Source organism: Stegostoma tigrinum, chromosome 7 (assembly GCF_030684315.1).
Source record: "Stegostoma tigrinum isolate sSteTig4 chromosome 7, sSteTig4.hap1, whole genome shotgun sequence".
Lineage (NCBI taxonomy): Eukaryota > Metazoa > Chordata > Chondrichthyes > Orectolobiformes > Stegostomatidae > Stegostoma > Stegostoma tigrinum.
The window spans coordinates 89344413-89362513 of NC_081360.1; the positions used below are offsets into that span (position 1 = coordinate 89344413).

The 18101-nt window shown below is 42.2% G+C and overlaps 1 protein-coding gene across 6 annotated transcripts in view; it reads left to right on the top strand.

Annotated features, from left to right (window-relative positions):
* The window catches only part of si:dkey-3d4.3 (RING finger protein B), an 86781-nt gene that overhangs the window by 39272 nt on the left and 29408 nt on the right, over positions 1–18101 (top strand). For 4 of the 6 annotated variants that reach the window (XM_059647516.1, XM_059647514.1, XM_059647515.1 and 1 more), the window contains exon 2: positions 9579–9868. The exons of the other annotated variants lie outside the window; for them this stretch is intronic. In XM_059647516.1, coding sequence (XP_059503499.1) covers positions 9706–9868 — 163 coding nt within the window. In that variant the 5' untranslated portion in view covers positions 9579–9705. The remainder of the gene's footprint in view (positions 1–9578; positions 9869–18101) is intronic. 6 annotated transcript variants of the gene reach the window in all.

Below are 18101 nucleotides of genomic sequence, written 5' to 3' on the forward strand. Positions count from 1 at the left end.
AGCATTTAAAACGTTAAATCTTTTTATTTTTAATTTAAATTTTCAGATAGTAGAAAAATTATGATTTGACTTTCGTGAAATCACTGGATTTCTGAACAGCAGCAGTCTATTCCACCTATCAAGCTTGTTTTATCATTTTATCGTGTAATTGCTGACCTGATTATGGCCCTAACTCCACTTTCCTGTCTTTGAATTTTTGACAGGAAGAATAAGCAAAGAAGCATATTATCTAAATGGTTAGATATTTCCGAGCTCTGTGATGAAGAGGGATCTAGTTGCCATCTTACATGAATTAGCAGAAGCTTAGTATGTGGTTGCTAAAAATTTTGCGGGAATTTAATAGAATGTAATTGTGAAGGGAATGGAATGTAGAAGTAGTGAGTTGTGCTTTAACAATGCAGCTCACTGTTGAGACTACAAGTGGAGTATTGATTTGATTTGATTTAATATTTTCACATGTACCTAGGTACAGCGAAAAGTTTTGATCTGTGTGTAGTATGGCCAGATCATAATGTACAAAGTGCAGTCACCTTATAAAGACACTTCAGTGAATGTTTATTAAACAAATACCCAGATTGGGCGTTTGTCTTGTGCAGAAAGGTTGGACAGGCTACGCCTGTACCTGTTGTATCTCTGAAGACTAAGAGGCAACGTGATTGAAACATCAGATTCTGAGTGTTGACCGGCTAGATGCGGAGAAGATGTTTCCTCTAATGGGACAATCTAGAACTTGGAATCACTGTTTAAATATCAAGGGTCACCCATTTTTCAAAAAAATAGAGGTGGTGTCTTGTTTTTCTCTCTTTAGATTGTGAGTTTTGGAATGCTTCCTGAAAAGGCGGTAGAAACAGAGTCCCTGAATATTTGTAATACAATAGTGTTTAGATTCTCTGGCAAAATAGGGATTGGTGATCTGGGGTAGGTCGGAATGTGGATTTGAGGTTACCATCAAATCAGCCATGATCTAATTGAATGGTAGAGCAGGCTGAATGGGCTGAATAGCCTGTTCCTGTTCCTTATTCATAGTTCATATGAAATTCCAAATGCTAATGACCAGCTCTGAGAGAAGAAGTTCCTGTTTTCATCTCCATCTTGAAGGGAAATACCTTTGTTTTTAAACAGTTCCCCTTAGTTACAGATCTGTCTTCCCCCACCTGCCTTCCGCCCCACCACTATGAAGCGTCCACTCAGTATTCAACCCCTAATTCCCCTTAGAATCTTGCATGTTGCCGTAGAACATAGAACAATACAGCGAAGAACAGGCTCTTCGGCCCTCGATGTTGCGCCGACCTGTGAACTAATCTAAACCCTTCCCCCTACACTATCCCATCATTATCCATATGCTTATCCAAGGACTGTTTAAATGTCCCTAATAGAATGATCTCTCATTCTTCTAAACATCAGATAAGCACAGACCCAACATGCTCATTTTTGTCTCATAAGATTTATTCGAGGAATTCATCTTGAGAACCCATCCTGATTTTTCTTTTTCCCCACCCCTTCTTCTATCCTGATGGTTGAGAGTCTTTGGAATTCCTTTCCATAGACATGTGGGGGCAGAGCTGTTGTGTATGTTTAAGCCTGGATAAATTCTTTATCTGTTGGGGAATCGAGGCTTGCGGGGGTGGAATAGGAAAGTGGGAGTGAGGAATGTTGAATCACCCATGATCCTCTTGAATGGCACAGTAGACTGGAGGGGCTGAATGACCTCATCCTGTTCCTATGTGTCATGGTCTTATGATCTAACTGTCTCTATCACTTTTATATGTCTCCTCATGAAATCCAAAACTTCACACAACATCCAGAAGTGGTCTCAGCAATTTACACCTGCAGTAAGCCCTATGTACTTTTATACGCTATTTTGCTTGCAATAAAGATTCAGCATTCCGTTTGCTTTCATAATTACTTGGTGCAATTGCATACTTGAAGATGCATATTTAAGCACATGAGGTCTCTGCGCTGCCATATGCTGTAGTTCCTCTCCACTCGAACATATTCTGTTTTTCTATTCTGATGGCCAGATTGGATAACCTCACTTTTACCCCCATTATACTCATTCTGACGTATTTTTCTCCACTTGCTTCACCTATCTAAATTTCTTTGCAGGCTGGCTATGTACACCTTGCAACTTTCTTTAATAGTTATTATTTGTATGGTAACTGAATTTGGTAATGAGACAGTCAGCCCTTGATCTAAGATATCATAAAGTAGATCATAAATAGTTGAGGTGACAGCTCTGATCCTTGAAACAGCCTATTATTTACAGTCTGTTTCTCCCAGTTTAGTTTGGGAACATGTTGCTGCGGACTGGTTGAAGTGAACGGTCTGTTTCCATGCTGTATGATGCTGACTATATAACGGTTTCCTTTGAGTTACCCGAGCCTCTGATGCTGATAAGTTATGCCCCAATACTTACAGTCTTGTCTTGTGCACTAATCTTTACGTTATCAAATTCCTTTTGGGAATCATCCTCAAAAAAACTTGTCAAATGTACTTTACCTTTCATTAATCCATGTTTCCTCTAATAAAAAGAAGCTAGTCTGCAAATGTCACAAATCTAAAATTAAAATAAAAAAGAATGCTGAAAATTCTCAGCAGGCCAGGCAGCACCACCTGGGCGGAAGTAGAATTAATGCTTATGGTTAAGATGCTCTTTCATCAGAATTTTAATGAGGAAAGGTCATGTTGACCCAAACATTAACATTATTTGTCTGACTGACTTAATGAGTGTTTCCACCTTTTTTTTGTTGCCATTTAACAAGTTGCTTCTTCCCTTTTGTATTTACATTTGCAACTTTCCAATCTGCTGGAACTTTGCAGAATCTAAGGGAATTTTGGCAGATTACACCCAATGCCTCCATTGTCTGTGAGCTCTTGCTTTAAGACCCAAGGATGCAGACCATCATCTCATCAGTTCTCCTGACAACTTTTCTCCAGTGATTGTGGTTAAGCTCCTTCCTCCCTTTTGCTTTCCAACTATTCTTAGGACTTATTTTTGTGTTTTCTACTTGTTCAAAACATCTGCTGTTTCCTTGTTTCCCATTATTAATTGTCCAATCTTACCCACTGAGGTAAAATGCTCACTTTAGCCACTTTTCATTTTACAATTGTAGTAGCTTTCACTGTCCTTTTTTCTTTATTTTGAGCTGATTTTCTCTAACACCCCCAAATTCTCTTTTCTTTCAGTCATCCTTTGCAAGTTTCAAGCATGTTCCCATCTTGCAGACAAGAAATCTCTGAGCTACATCCGTATAAACATTGAAAAATTATCATTTCAGATTTTTATTGTACTGGGGAACTTTGATATTCTACAAATGTGAGATTAATGTTTTATGGGGCAGTGGATATATTAGCCATAACTGAAGTTAATATGCCATTAAAATAATTACTTATCCACTTCCTACAATAAATAATGTGTAACTACTTACAGTAAGCCTCAAAGTGTGAGTATTGAAGTATTTTAAGAAAGCCAGCCCAAGTCAACCCAGTTCAGTGATTTCTAATTGTTTGCATTCTAACACTGTGCCTCAAAAGCAGTAGAATCACAGCCATTAAATAGGAATCCCTAGGTTTCATTCCACATGTGCAGACTTCAGAAGATAGATAATTCCCCTGGGCCAGGTGGGATTTATCCTAGGATCCTCTGGGAAGCCAGGGAGGAGATTGCTGAGCCTTTGGCATTGATCTTTAACTCGTCATTGTCTACAGGAATAGTACCAGACGACTGGAGGATAGCTAATGTGGTTCCCCTGTTCAAGAAGGGGAGGAGAGACAACCCTGGTAATTATAGACCAGTGAGCCTTACCTCAGTTGTTGGTAAAGTGTTGGAAAAGGTTAGAAGGGATAGGATTTATAATTATCTAGAAAAGAATACATCGATTAGGGATAGTCAGCACAGTTTTGTGAAGGGTAGGTCGTGCCTCACAAACCTTACTGAGTTCTTTGAGAAGGTGACCAGACAGGTAGATGAGAGTAAACCGGTTGATGTGGTGTATATGGATTTCAGCAAGGCGTTCGATAAGGTTCCTCACAGTAGGCTATTGTTCAAAATGTGGAGGAATGGGATTGTTGGAGATATGGCAGTTTGGATCAGAAATTGGCTTGCTGAAAGATGACAGAGGGTGGTAGTTGATGGGAAATGTTCATCCTGGAGACCAGTTACTAGTGGTGTACCTCAAGGGTCGGTGTTGGGTCCACTGCTGTTGTCATTTTTATAAATGACCTGGATGAGGGTGCAGGAGGATGGGTTTATAAATTTGCAGATGACACCAAGGTCGGTGGAGTTGTGGATAGTGACGAAGGATGTTGTAGGTTACAGAGAGACATAGATAAGCTGCAGAGCTGGACTGAGAGGTGGCAAATGGCGTTTAATGCAGACAAGTGTGAGGTGATGCACTTTGGTAGGAGTAACTGGAATGCAAAGTACTGGGCTAATGGTAAGATTCTTGGTAGTGTAGATGAGCAAAGAGATCTCAGTGCCCATGTACACAGATCCTTGAAAGTTGGCACCCAGGTTGACAGGGTTGTTAAGAAGGCATATACTGTATTTTAGCTTTTATTAATAGAGGGATCGAGTTCTGGAACCATGAGGCTATGCTGCAGTTATACGAAACTCTGATGCGGCCGCACTTGGAGTATTGCGTACAGTTCTGGTCACCGCATTATAAGAAGGATGTGGAAGCTTTGGAAAGGGTACAGAGGAGATTTACTAGGGTGTTGTCTGGTATGGAGGGAAGGTCTTACGTGGAAAGACTGAGGGACTTGAGGCTGTTTTCGTTAGAGAGAAGAAGGTTGAGAGGTGACTTAATTGAGACATATAAAATAATCAGAGGATTAGATAGGTTGGATAGGGAGAGCCTTTTTCCTAGGATGGTGACGGCGAGTACAAGGGGGCATAGCTTTAAATTGAGGGGTGAAAGACATAGGACAGATGTCAGAGGTGGTTTCTTTACTCCGAGAGTAGTAAGGGAATGGAACACTTTGCCTGTGATGGTAGTAGATTCACCAACTTTAGGTACATTAAAGTCATCATTGGACAAGCATATGGACGTACATGGAATAGTGTAGGTTAGATGGGCTTGAGATCGGTATGACAGGTCGGCACAACATTGAAGGGCCTGTACTGTGCTGTTATGTTCTGTGCTGAGTGTTGATGGAGTAATGATGTCAATCCTTTCATGACTTATTTCTGACTTATTTGTTGAACTCTAAAGTAATGCAACTACCTTTTTATTCCTCCTTTTTGTATCCAAGGTTTTCACTTAGATACTTGTACCCAAGATGGCACCATAAGAGACAGACATTGTAAAAGCTTTTCTCTGTACTTCTACAATGGAGTAGAAGTGACATAAAAGGATAGTCTATTCTTTGTGAGCGCTGACAGCATCACCACTGTAAAATATGAGCATTTTAAAATGTTGCAGTAATCCTCTTTACAAAAACACATGCCCAGGACCATGAAAAATTAACTGTTACTATTTTTTTTAGAAGAAAGAGCTCGTAGATTGTGTTCTTTGTGACTTCAAAACATTCTAGATCACTTGATATCCAATGAATTTTTTTAAAAGTGTAGTCATTATTGTAAGCATGACATCCATTCTATATTTGTGCGATATCACAAATGCTCCTTTATGAATGGCAGAAAATTTTAGAACAGCATTACTTCACCAGAGATGAAGGGTCTAGGCCCGAAACGTCAGCTTTTGTGCTCCTAAGATGCTGCTTGGCCTGCTGTGTTCATCCAGCTTCACACTTCGTTATCTTGGACTCTCCAGCATCTGCAGTTCCCATTATCTTTGTTGGAATAAGCGTGTCTTTTTTTTCTGAGCAGCAGGCAGTGACTTGTGGGATATTAGTCTCTGCCTACTCCTCTGAAAAGGATGCCAGCTACTCACAATATGTGTTAAATACTTTGATGTGGAAACTGCGTCACATCTCCGAGACTGCAGATGATGCAAAGCTGGGTGGGAGGATGAGAAGACAATGCAGAAATGTTTCAGTGTGATTTGGAGAAGTTGAGAGAAGTGGCAAATGCATGATAGAAGAACTGTAATATGGATAAATGTGAGATTATCTGCTTTGGTAGCTAAAACAGGAAGGCGGATAATTATCGGAATGGCTATAAATTGGCACAAGGTAGATGCAATGAGATCTGGGTGTCCTCTTCCACCATTTGCAGCAAGTGAGCACACAAGTACAGCAGATGGTGAAGAAGGCTGATGATATGTTGGCCTTCATAACGAGAGAATTTAAGTACGGGAGCCAGGGCGCTGCACCTGTTTGAGGCATTGGTAAGACCACACTTGGTTTATTATGTGCAGCTTTGCTCCCTTTTTATCTAAGCAAGGATGTTCTAGATATTGGAGTGCAAAGAACTGATTCCTGGGATGACAGGAGTGACATAAGGGGAGAGATTGGATCAGGTAGGACTATGTTCAGTAGAGTTGAGAAGAATGAGAGAGGAATGTCATGGAAAGCTGCTAAATCCTAATGGGATTAGACAGGGTAGATTCAGCAAGGATATTCCCAATGACCAGTGTATCCAGAGCTAGGGGTCACAATCTAAAGATAAAGTATAGACCTTTTAAGACAGAGATTCAAAGGGTTGAATCACCTACATCTAATCATTATATTTTATGTTTTTGTGTCCACCTGTTGTTCATGAAGGGAATTCCAGGAATTGGAAGAATGCAGAAATGTTGGTAGGTTGTAGCATTGGAGGAGTTTGAGGAATGAGGAAGAAGCAATTGCACAATGAAATTTGAAAACAGGGAGGATAATTTTCAAATTGAGGAATTGCTGAACCGATGTAGATAAGCAAGAACTGCAGACACTGGAGAATCCGAGGCAACACAGTGTGGAGCTGGATGAGCACAGCAGGCCAAGCAGCATCTTAGGAGCACAAAAGCTGACGTTTTGGGCCCAGACCCGTCATCAGAAAAGGGGGATGGGGAGAGGGTCCTGATGTAAATAGGGAGAGAGGGGGAGGCGGGCCGAAGATGGATCGAGGAGAAGATAGGTGGCGAGGAGACAGACAAGTTAAAGAGGCGGGGATGGAGCCAGTGTAGGTGGGGAGGTAGGGAGGGGATAGGTCAGTCCGGAGAGGACAGACGGGTCAAGGGGACGGGATGAGGTTAGTAGGTAGGGAATGGAGGTGTGGCTTTATGTGGGAGGAGGCGATAGGTGAGAGGAAGTACAGGTTAGGGAGGCTGGGATGAGCTGGGCTGCTTTTGGGATGCAGTGGCGGGAGGGGAGATTTTGAACCTTGTGAAATCCACATTGATACCATTGGGCTGCAGGGTTCCCAAGCGGAATATGAGTTGCTGTTCCTGCAACCTGTGGTTGGCATTGTTGTGGCACTGCAGGAGGCTCCGGATGGACATGTCGTCTAAGGAATGGGAGGAGGGGTTGAAATGGTTCGCGACCGGAGGTGCCTTTATTTATTGCGAACCGAGCGCAGGTGTTCTGCAAAGCGGTCCCCTCGCGAGCACAGCCAATGAATGACCCAGTGGCATAGGATACAAGATTGGGAGGCTGGACAGGAGTGCATTGAATCAGTCTCGTCCTGAGGTAACAGATACATGGATTAACCTAACTGGGACAGTTTAAAAGAAGGTGCAGGAATAGATAAACCTTTTCTTAAGGAAAAATACTTGAGATTTTGGATTTGTGAATAAATAATTGAACACAAGAACAAAATGTTTTGGGAACACTTCTCTTACGTTCAATTCTCAGCACTGGACTTGAGGAGGGATGTCAAAGCCTTGAAGTTGGTGCAGAAGAGGTTAGTGCAATGGTGCCAGAGTCAAGGGATGTCATTGCTCTGAAACAACTCGAAGCTAGGCTTGTACTCCTTAATGCAGAGGAGATTGGATGGGGGTGTTCACAGTTGTAAATGGTTTTATCAGGTAAACAAGGAAAAACTAACTCCCGTGGCAGAAGAGATGGTAGCCAGGGGACACAGGATTAAACAGACTGGCAGAAGAGCCTGAGGTGATATGAAGACTTTTAATACTGGGAGTTGTTATGATCTAGAAGGCACTGCCTGATAGGGCACCGGAAACACAGTCAGTAGTAAGTTGTTAATTAACTATTTTAATGTGAAGAAGAAATTGATTGTTAAAACTGTGAGGAATGGGTAGCAGTGTGGGATAAATTGATAACCCTTCCAAACCATTAGCACAGGTGTAATGAGCTGAATGGCCTACTTCTGTGCTGTATCGTTGAGTGTTTCTGCTGCGTGTGAGGTTGAAAGGCCAGAACACTGGTGTTCAAAATCAGCAAGTTCTAGAATGTAGGGGAAGATACTGTGAAAAGATGGATCGGTGGCAGTTTGAAGGTGTCAGTGGATGATTTGTCCACACGGTTCTTTCCCACTCACCCAGCCTGTGACACTGACCTCCAGAACCAGTAGAGACCTGCAAGTACTGGCCACACTGCTTGCTTGACTTTCGCTGCTACAGAGGTGAGAGGCTTAAATCAGTACATGTGTTCACCTTCAGAAATCCTGCCAAGAACCACTACCAGCTCCCTGCAGTAAATCCAGCAGTTACCTCTTCCCTGTGCTGTGTTGGGGAGGGGGGATAGTATGGTTGGGTTTGTAAGGGGAAGGTCAAAGAGTGTTGATTGGGTGACGGTTTGGGCAGGCATCTTGAAATTGTGCTGGTTTGAATGCTGTAACAGTTTTAACAGAGAGCGAGAGAGAGTGCTTTGAGAAAAATAAATACTCCCCAGTGACATGTAGAGCCTTAGATAACAAGGTGTATAGCTAGATGAACACAGCAGGCCAAGCAGCATCAGAAGAACAGGAAAGCTGACGTTTCGAGTCTGGACCCTTCTTGAGAAATGTAGAGCCTTGTCAGCTTAAAGCAGTTTGCTTGTCAAGTTTGTAACAAATGTATATCAGCCTTAAGTATTTAAGTTTCATGACCGACATGTGGCAGTAATAAATGAACAAGAAGGGTCCTGACCCGAAACATCAATTTTCCTGCTCCTCTGATGCTGCCTGGCCTGCTGTGTTCCTCCAGCTCCTCAGTGTTATCTCTGACTCCAGAATGTGCAGTTCTTACTATCTCGGGCTGAGAATTTTGTTTGGTTTTGTCGCATGAGTGAATGTGGAAAGGTAACTTCCCCCATGAACTTCCCCCAGCACAACGTTTCAACAAACTTAAAAAAACCTGCTAATACCCTTCGCGCTAATGTTAACGGTATGATCTGTCATTTTAACGCTGGAACCCAGTGAGTATGATTTAGATTAGATTCCCTACGGTGTGGAAACAGGTCCTTCGGCCCAACAAGTCCACACCGCCCCTTGAGGCATCCCTCCCAGACCCATCCCCATATAACCCACACACCCCTGAACACTACAGGCAATTTAGCATGGCCAATCCACCTCACCTGCTCATCTTTGGACTGTGGGAGGAAACCAAAGCACCTGGAGGAAACTGACGCAGACACTGGGAGAATGTGCAAAAAGTTTCACACCAACGTATTCTGTTTCGGGTGTACGCTTGTAAGTTTCAATTTGTGTCATACATGCCGGATCAAAAATCAATGATACGTTGATGTTTTTGTTCTAGAACATTCTGTGACATATACCCAGATGGTTTCGTGTAGGATGTGAGTGCTGTATTCCATGTGAAAGCATTATGGTGGTTCCTCGTCTACCATTTATTTGGGAAGTGATCTGGTTGTGACAGGAGCGTTATGCAAAAGGGAATTGGTCAACCTGTGTGGAGGCAGCTCTCCCAGACCAAAGCAGCACCATTGGAGCGATACAAGCATGGCTGTTGTATCTGCGAGGGATACGTGTATCTTTATGGTGGTCGGAGACAAACTGGAATGAAGGATTTTTGGAGGTACAACATTGGTAAGATTGTCAGGTTTTTTTTTTGATTTGGTTCTCTTAAATACTCTTATTGTCTTTGACCTGTCACTGTCATCAAACTTTAGCTGCAGCATCTAAACAAGAATTGACTTGTAACTAGTTCTACACAAGCACTAGAGGTCAGGCTGGGAGTTTGGCTTGCACAGACGTGGGTGGATGGAGTGGTGTGTGGTGAATGGGTTCTGAAACAGTAGAATCATAGAATCCCAACAGTGTGGAAACAGGCCATTCGGTCAAGAAGTCTGCACCAACCCTCCAAAGGGCATCACACATAGACCCATTCTTCCCACCCCCCTTTTTCCCATGGCTAACACATCTAACCTACACATCTATGGCCAATATGGGGCAATTTAGCATGACCAATCCGCTTAACCTGCACATGTTTTGACTGTGGGAGGAAACCAGAGCACCCAAAGGAAATCCATGCAGACACATGGAGAATGTGCAAACTCCACACAGACATCGCCTGAGGGTAGAATCAAACCTAGGTCCCTGGTGCTGTGAGGCTGCAGTGCTAACCACTGAGCCACCGTGCCGCCCTAGAGTAAAGATGTCCTTCACCTCCTGGGTGGTTTTGTATTACCAACTTTCCCGTTAACAGTTGAACGTGCTAACCTATTGTGCCGCAGAGATAGATGGTAGATATATCGCATAGTATTAAAGCTGCTGAAGGTTGAATTCCCAGTCTCAAGTGGGATGTGACAAGACAGGCAAAAGGAAAGAGATTTTTGGGAAAGGTTGTAATGGTGATACTGTCCTGAATGATCAGAGACATGGAGAGCTGGGTTATTCATGATGGAAAATGAAATCGTATTTTCGTTAAAAGATAGTGAAGTGGGAAATGGCAAACGTAGGGGGAACAAGAGAAAATGGTGATACTGTAGCATCTCTCCACCTGGGCCAAAAACTCAAGTCAGAGCCTCCTCTCAAGAGTTAATGTTGAAGCTGTGCTGCAACGTGGCCACACAGGTTGGTTATCGATCTGCAAATCCTTCTGGTATAACTTTGGTGGGCAGCAAGAGCAGGAATGTTTCTGTGTCCCCCAGAGTCGTGCAGCAGCCTCCCCACGTTAGCAAGTGTCTTCTTTTGTTCCGAGGGACTATCATGTGAATGGATAGATAGACAGGCAGACACACTGACGCTTAAACACATGGGCAGTCATTCAGCCAGACTGTCTGTCTGTCTCACTGTCTGTTGTGCACGCGCACACAAAGTAGTGCAACAAAGGTCAGCAAATTAGATTCCTCAATACAAATAAAAGTTGTGCTAAAGTTTGGGTGAACTTATTGAGCAAGGTGAAGTGCTGGAAGATTGGAAGGTGGCTAATGTGCCATTATTTAAGAAAGGCTGCAAGGAAATGCCTGGGATCTACTGACTGGGATCCTAATGTCTGTGGTGGGTTAAGTTGTTAGATGAATTCTGAGACACAGGATCTACAGGCAATTGGAGAAGCAAGGACTCATTTGGGATAGTCAACATGGCTTTGTGCTTGCAAAATCATGTTAAATGAATTTGTTTGAGTTTCTTTTTGAAGGGGTGACCAAGCAAGTAGATGAGGGCAGTGCGATAGATACTGCCTACGTGGACTTTAGCAAGACCTTTGAAAAGGTACTGCAAGGTATCATAGGATCCAGGGAGAGCTAGTCAATTGGATACGACATTGGCTCGACAGTAGGAGACAGAGGGTGGTGGTGGAGGAGGATTGGTTTTCAGACTGGAGGCCCGTGACCAGTGGTGTGCCACAGGGATTGGTGCTAGGTTTGTTGTTATTTATCATTTGTGTAAATAATTTGGATGAGAATTCAGGAGGTATGGTTACTAAGTTTTTGGATACCTACAACATTGGTGGTATAGTGGACAGTGAAGAAGGTTCTCTGGGAATGCAGCAAGATCTTAAACAACCAGGCCAGTGAGCTGAAGAATGGCAGATGAAGTTTAAATGAGATAGATGCAAGTTGTTGTGTTTTGGTGGGTCAAACCAGAGCAGGATTTACAAAGTCAGTTCTGGAGTCCTGGGAGTGTCACTGAACAGCAAGATCTAGGTGTACAGGTTCATAGCTCCTCGAAAGTGGAGTCACGGGTAGACAGGGTGGTGAAGACGGTTTTCAGCATGCTTATTTTCATTGGTCAAAGCACTGAGTGTAAGAGTTGGGACATCTTGTTGCTGTTATATGGGACATTGGTGAGGCCACATTTGGAGTACTGTGTGTAGTTCTGGTTGCCCTACTGTAAAAAGGATATCGTTAAATTAAAAAATGCAGAAAAGATTTACTAAGTTGCTAGGGTGGAAGGTTTGAGTTATAAGGAGAGGTAGGATAGGCCAAGATGTTGTCCCCTGGAATGTAGGAGACTAAGGTCTGTAAAATCATGAGGGGCGCAGATAAGATAGAGATAACCAACAGCTTTTCCCCATCGTAGGGGAGTCTAAAATTTGGGGGCATAGATTTTAAGGTGAGAGGGGAGCGATACAGAAGGGTCCAAAGGGGCAATTTTTTCACACAGGATTGTGAGTGTCTGGAACCTAGCGCATCTGACAAAGGGGCTATGCTCTGAAAGCTTATGAGATTCCAAATAAACTTGTTGGACTATAACCTGGTGTTGTGTGACTTCTGACTTTGTCTATCCCTGTCCAACACTGGCACCTCCACATTATGGGAATTGAAGGATAGAGCAGATAAATGCATGGGTGGAGAGAAGGTGCAGGAGGGAAGGCTTCAGATTGTTGACACAAGGGGATAATTTCTAGGGAACAAGAAAACTGTACAAGTTATAGATGAACAGGAGTGGGGCCACCATACTCGTGGAGAGATTTGCTCATACTGTTGGGATGCATTTTAAACTAGATAAGCCGGGGCTTGAATCCTGACAAGTTGTTTAAGTGACAGGTCGAGGTGAAATAAGAAGTTAAAACTTAAGTAAATGAGTCTATAAGGCAGATGAATCATAGACTAGATGAGAAGTGAGTTGAACAAGGTGAAGTGGAATCAGTGAGCCTGAGAAATAAGATCGATGAGCTGAGAGGACGCGTAGACAAAGGCAGCATGTTATCATAGTTATGATGGGGACTTGGCTGAAAGATGGAAAGGATTAGCAGTTTACTGGCTACAGCTCCTGGTTATAGGATATTCGGGCAAGTTGGCGAGTGGGATAGAAGAGGAGGCGAGGTTGCAATATTCATCAAGAAATCAATTATAGCAATAAGGGATGATATCTTGGAAGGATCATCATATGAGGCCATATAGGTAGAAGTAAAAAGCAGAAAAGGTACAGCCATGATATTGGGGATGTACTATAAACCCGCAGTCAGGGAAAAATAGAAAATCAAAAATGCAATCTAAGAATAGTAAGGCAGTAATAGGGTTTTTTTTTTAAATACTCAAACAAAATAGGGTGGTTTTAGTGTTCAATGGAGGGAGGAAACAAAATTCTTAATTTTTTTTCCGTTAGCCAGTACGTAGAAAACCCAAGAGGGATGGGCATTTCTGGATCTAATATTCAGAAATGAGCCCGGACGTATCAAAAGGGGACCATTTTGGTGATAGGGTTCATTGAGGATAGTTATGGAAAAGGTTAAAGATGGGCCAGAAGTACTAGTTTTGCAAAGGTGAGACACCATTTGACCCATGTGGACCAGGAGTAGCTACTTATGGATAAAACTATCAGAGCAATGAGAGGTATTCAGGAGCACATAGCAAAAATACAGGGGCAAATCTATTCCCGTAAAGACAAAGGGTGTGACTGAGAACAGAGAACCCTGGATAGCAACTGTCCTTATACCTGCACAATAGCCTACCCCAAGTAACGTTTGAAAGTTCATGCCTAATACAGTCAAAATTGGTCTTACTCCAATTTATGAATTTAATTTTTAGATCAGATCAGGTCTATCCTTTTCCAGAACTATTTTAAAACTAATAGAATAATGATCACTTGCACCAAAGTGCTCCCCTGACACCTCAGCCACTTGCCCTCCTTATTTCCCAAGAGAGAGTCAAGTTTTGCATGTTGAATGAGAAAATTTTCTTTTACACACTTAACAAATTTCTGTCCATCCAAGGACTGGAAAACTGCTAGTACACTCCAATTTTTTTTTTATTTTAGAAAGGAAACGATAAACCAAGACATTACAGACCAGTCCATCCAATCTCAATTATGAGAAAGCAGTTTTAAAAAATTGAGGGACAGAGTTTATGAACATGTGGATAGACATGGATCAGTGAGGTAGTCAACATTGGACTTGCTAAGGGAAGGTCATGTTTGACAAATTGGATTGAATTTTTGAGGAGATAACCAAGAGTGTTGATGAGGATTATGTGTTTGTGGTCTACGTGGACTTTAGCAAGGCTTTTGATAAGGCCTATCATGGCAAACTGGTCAAGAAAGTAAGATCCCATGGGCAAGATAATGTTATACTTTGGATTCAAAATTGACTGAGAGGTAGGAAGCAGAAGGTGATGGTGGAGGAATGTTTCTGTGACTGGATATCCGATTCACTTGGAGGTCCACAGGTCTTGGTGCTGGGGCCCTTGCTGCTTGTGCTCTACATCAGTGGTTTTGACTTGATTGTAGAGGGTTCCAACGAGAAGTTTGTGGATGACTCAAAATTTATGCAAGGTGTGTGAGGTGATGCACTTGTGGAGGGTTATCAAGGAACAGGATTATGCTATGAATGGTAAGACCTTAAAAATATTCGGGGGGAAAATTGCTGTGCTTATCCACAAATCCCTGAAGGTGGATTGAAATAAAATGAATGATTGATTGCATCCGCCTGCTTGGACCAATGCAAAACGTGCCGTGGTGCTATTTTTAAGGGCTCATTCTCCAGTCTCAAGGCCAAACTTTATCTCTTGATCAAATTCAGAAAAAGGTGTCGTCTGCTATTTATCATGCTGCTGTTCATGGGAACTTGCTGTGTGCAAAAAAATGGCTACAAGGTCTCCTTCTCTACATCCATGACTATGCTTCAAAAGTATTATAAAGATAAATGCAAACATTACTGTTTTTAAAAATTGGGATTTTGTAGATTTGGAATGATGGGCTAATTAAAATACTTATGCATAGACAGGAAAAATGAAATGATTACATTAAAATATAATCTTAACACACTGTCAAATTGGCTCAAAGTGCTTTGTGTACAATGAACAGACATGAACGCAAAACATTGTAGAGATTCTACATCCAAGAGATTTCATAAAAGGCAATGAAATAAATAAGTGGAGAATCTGCTTTTTGATGACTGGAACAAGATGAGAAATTCCTGTTCTTCAGGGTCTTGTGTAATTTTTAACATGCTCTTGCCCTGGAAAATGTAACTTTTTAAACGTCTCACTTAGTTTCTTACATTCAATTACAGGTAACCGTGAATCTAGCGAAAATGCAGCAAATATTTAGCAACAAGTACTCTGACTGCACAGTGCTGAGTCACAACAGGCTGTTTTATTATAAGAATACAATTTGGGATATTTACAAATATAAAGAGAGTGTGTTTTGGCAGAAATTTTACTTTGCAGAATTAAGTGATCAAATGCATTAATTTTTTTGCAATGCATGACTCAGATGTTTACCGTACTGAAGGAGACCATTTGGCCCGACATGTCCATATCAGGCAACAATGATTTGACTGCACTATCTCCATTTTCAGGCTTGGATCACAAGTAAATACCCAAGTACTGCTTAAATGTACAGGAGTTTGAGAATCAACTTCCTTTCAAAGTCTGAAGTCACATGACACCAGGTTATAGTCCACCAGGTCTAATTGAAATCATTAGCTTTCGAACCGCTGCCACTTTGTCAGGTGAAGTTTCTGGTGAAACCAGACCAGTGTCAAATAGTAGATGCCAAGGTGTGGAGCTGGATGAAGACAGCAGGCCAAGCAGCATCTTTAGGAGCACAAAAGCTGATGTTTCGGGCCTAGACCCTTCATCAGAAAAGGGGGATGGGGAGAGGGTTCTAAGATAAATCGCAAGAGAGGGGGAGGCAGATCGAAGATGGATAGAAGAGAAAATGGGTGGAGAGGAGACAGACAAGTTAAAGGGGCAGGGATGGAGCCTGTAGAGGTGAGCATAGGTAAGGAGGGGATAGGGAGGATGGACAGGTCAAGGGGGCGGGATGAGGTTAGAAGGTAGGAAATGGAGGTGCGGCTTGAGGTGGGAGGAGGGGATAGGTTAGGGAGGCGGGGACGAGCTGGGCTGGTTTTGGGATGCAGTGGGGTGGGGGAGATTTTGAAGCTTATGAAACTATACACGTATAAAGAGAAGTGACTTGGTGATGGGATACCAGTGTCTGTGGAATTATTTCATTCTACCTTCAGGGATTTGTGGATAAGTACCAATGTCTCCCTGAACATCAATATTTTTTAAGGTCTTGCCATTCAAACCTCACAGTTTAGAACAGTGTAGTACAGAGGTGCCTTGTGCTCATTTCTAGAGTGGGACCTGAACCCAGAACATTATGACTTGGAAACGAGTGTGGCTCACTGAGCTACGGCTAACTCTCCAAACAAAGTACTATGCTTCAATGTATTAATTTTATACTGAAAAGCAGAAATGGACATACGGTATATAATATAGGCCTGCTTTCTGGCAATGTGGTTGGCAAGTTCATTTAATTACAGAAGGCAAGCTGGAGAATGTGTATTTACAGAGCAAGGGATTGAAGTAAGTATTCAAATGTCCTAAAGTAGTGAGGAGTTAAACCCTTTTTGAAGCATAGTACAATTTAGTAAAATTGCACATTTTAGAAGTATTAAAGTAAGTGATTTCAGTATAGTCAGACAAAAATACATCTTGGTTTTAAAAAAAAGGATTCTGCTTCTTAAGTTCACTTTGGCATGGCTGTCATGGACATTACAGGAGTTTCCTCATTTGGGCGTTGCCTCGCTATAGTGACCAGGGGGCAGCATGGGAAATTGTTATACCCTGCAGGGTATGAGGTATGATGTTTCGCTCTGTCTCTGTGAGCCTCACGTTGCAGTGTTGTGGGCAGGTTTCAAAAGTTCTGCAGGATTGAGTAATTTGTGAGGAGAATGATTAAGCTGTTTTAATGTTGCAGGTGCACTCCTATTGATGTGAAGAGCATAAAAATAAGAACACCTAAAATGTGGTTCAATTCTTACACTTGGTTTTGAACCTTTTAATCATCGTTCCTGTGGATTTTCAAAGGAGCCCTGCACTTAATCCTTATCAAACGATCTTCACTAAATGACTCTTCTGTTCCCTAGTGGCATTTCTTCATGTGTTTGGTTTTGTTCGTTTGGTCTTCTGTGCATATAAAGAGTGATTGTAGCTCGGAATGATGTGTTTTCACTCTTCAAAACTTTTGTATCTGTGGATAAAGTTGTGGGGATATCCATTTAAAGCAGGGATCTTGTATAAGTGTTTTTCCTGTTCCAGGCGTAGTTCTGGAGTGTTGCAGTGAGTCATGGCCCATTTAAATAGTGTCCTAAAGCAGTTTTGTTTGTGGACTTTTGGGTTGTTGTGGAAGTTGAGGATTTGATCTTTGTGTTGCTTTTCTGTATACTGAGGTTTGGAACTGTCAGTTTGTCAATCGCTCTACTTTAGCAACCAGACAGGGAAGTTAACTGAAATAGCAAGGTGTAGAGCTGGATGAACACCACAGATAAGCAGCATCAGAGGAGCAGGAAAGCTGATGTTTTGCCTGTAGACCCTTCTTCATAAATGTTTTCTTCTTGCCTTGTGAATTTCCTGCCTGTGAATACACTGTTCATGAGCTGGTAGGTTCTCTGCTAATTTGTTTCATTTAATAATAACAAATGTGTCATCTACGTATCGATCCACAGTTTAGGTTGAATGTGCGGGAGGGTGGTGTGTTCTAGTCTTTGCTTGACAGCTTCTGCGATGAGTCCTGAGTTGGCTGACCCCGTTGGTGTACTGTTAATCTGTTTGTATATTTGACCATTAAAGATGAAGCGTGTGATGGGGCAGGGGTCTAGTAATTTAAGTATGTTGTCCTTGCGTATGGACCTGTTGGTCTACGTCGATGTTTCCCCTAGTAATGTGGCCATTGTTTCTTTGGCAAAGTTTGGCAGTTTCATCCACAGAAGCCTACATAACAGACAAAAACAGGAGGACACAGTACTAACGCACTGACTCCACTTCCCTACATCAGGAACATATCGGAACTGACAACAAGACTCCCAAGTCCACTAGGAATCATGGTGGTCCATAAGCCCACAGCCACACTGTCAAACACATACAAG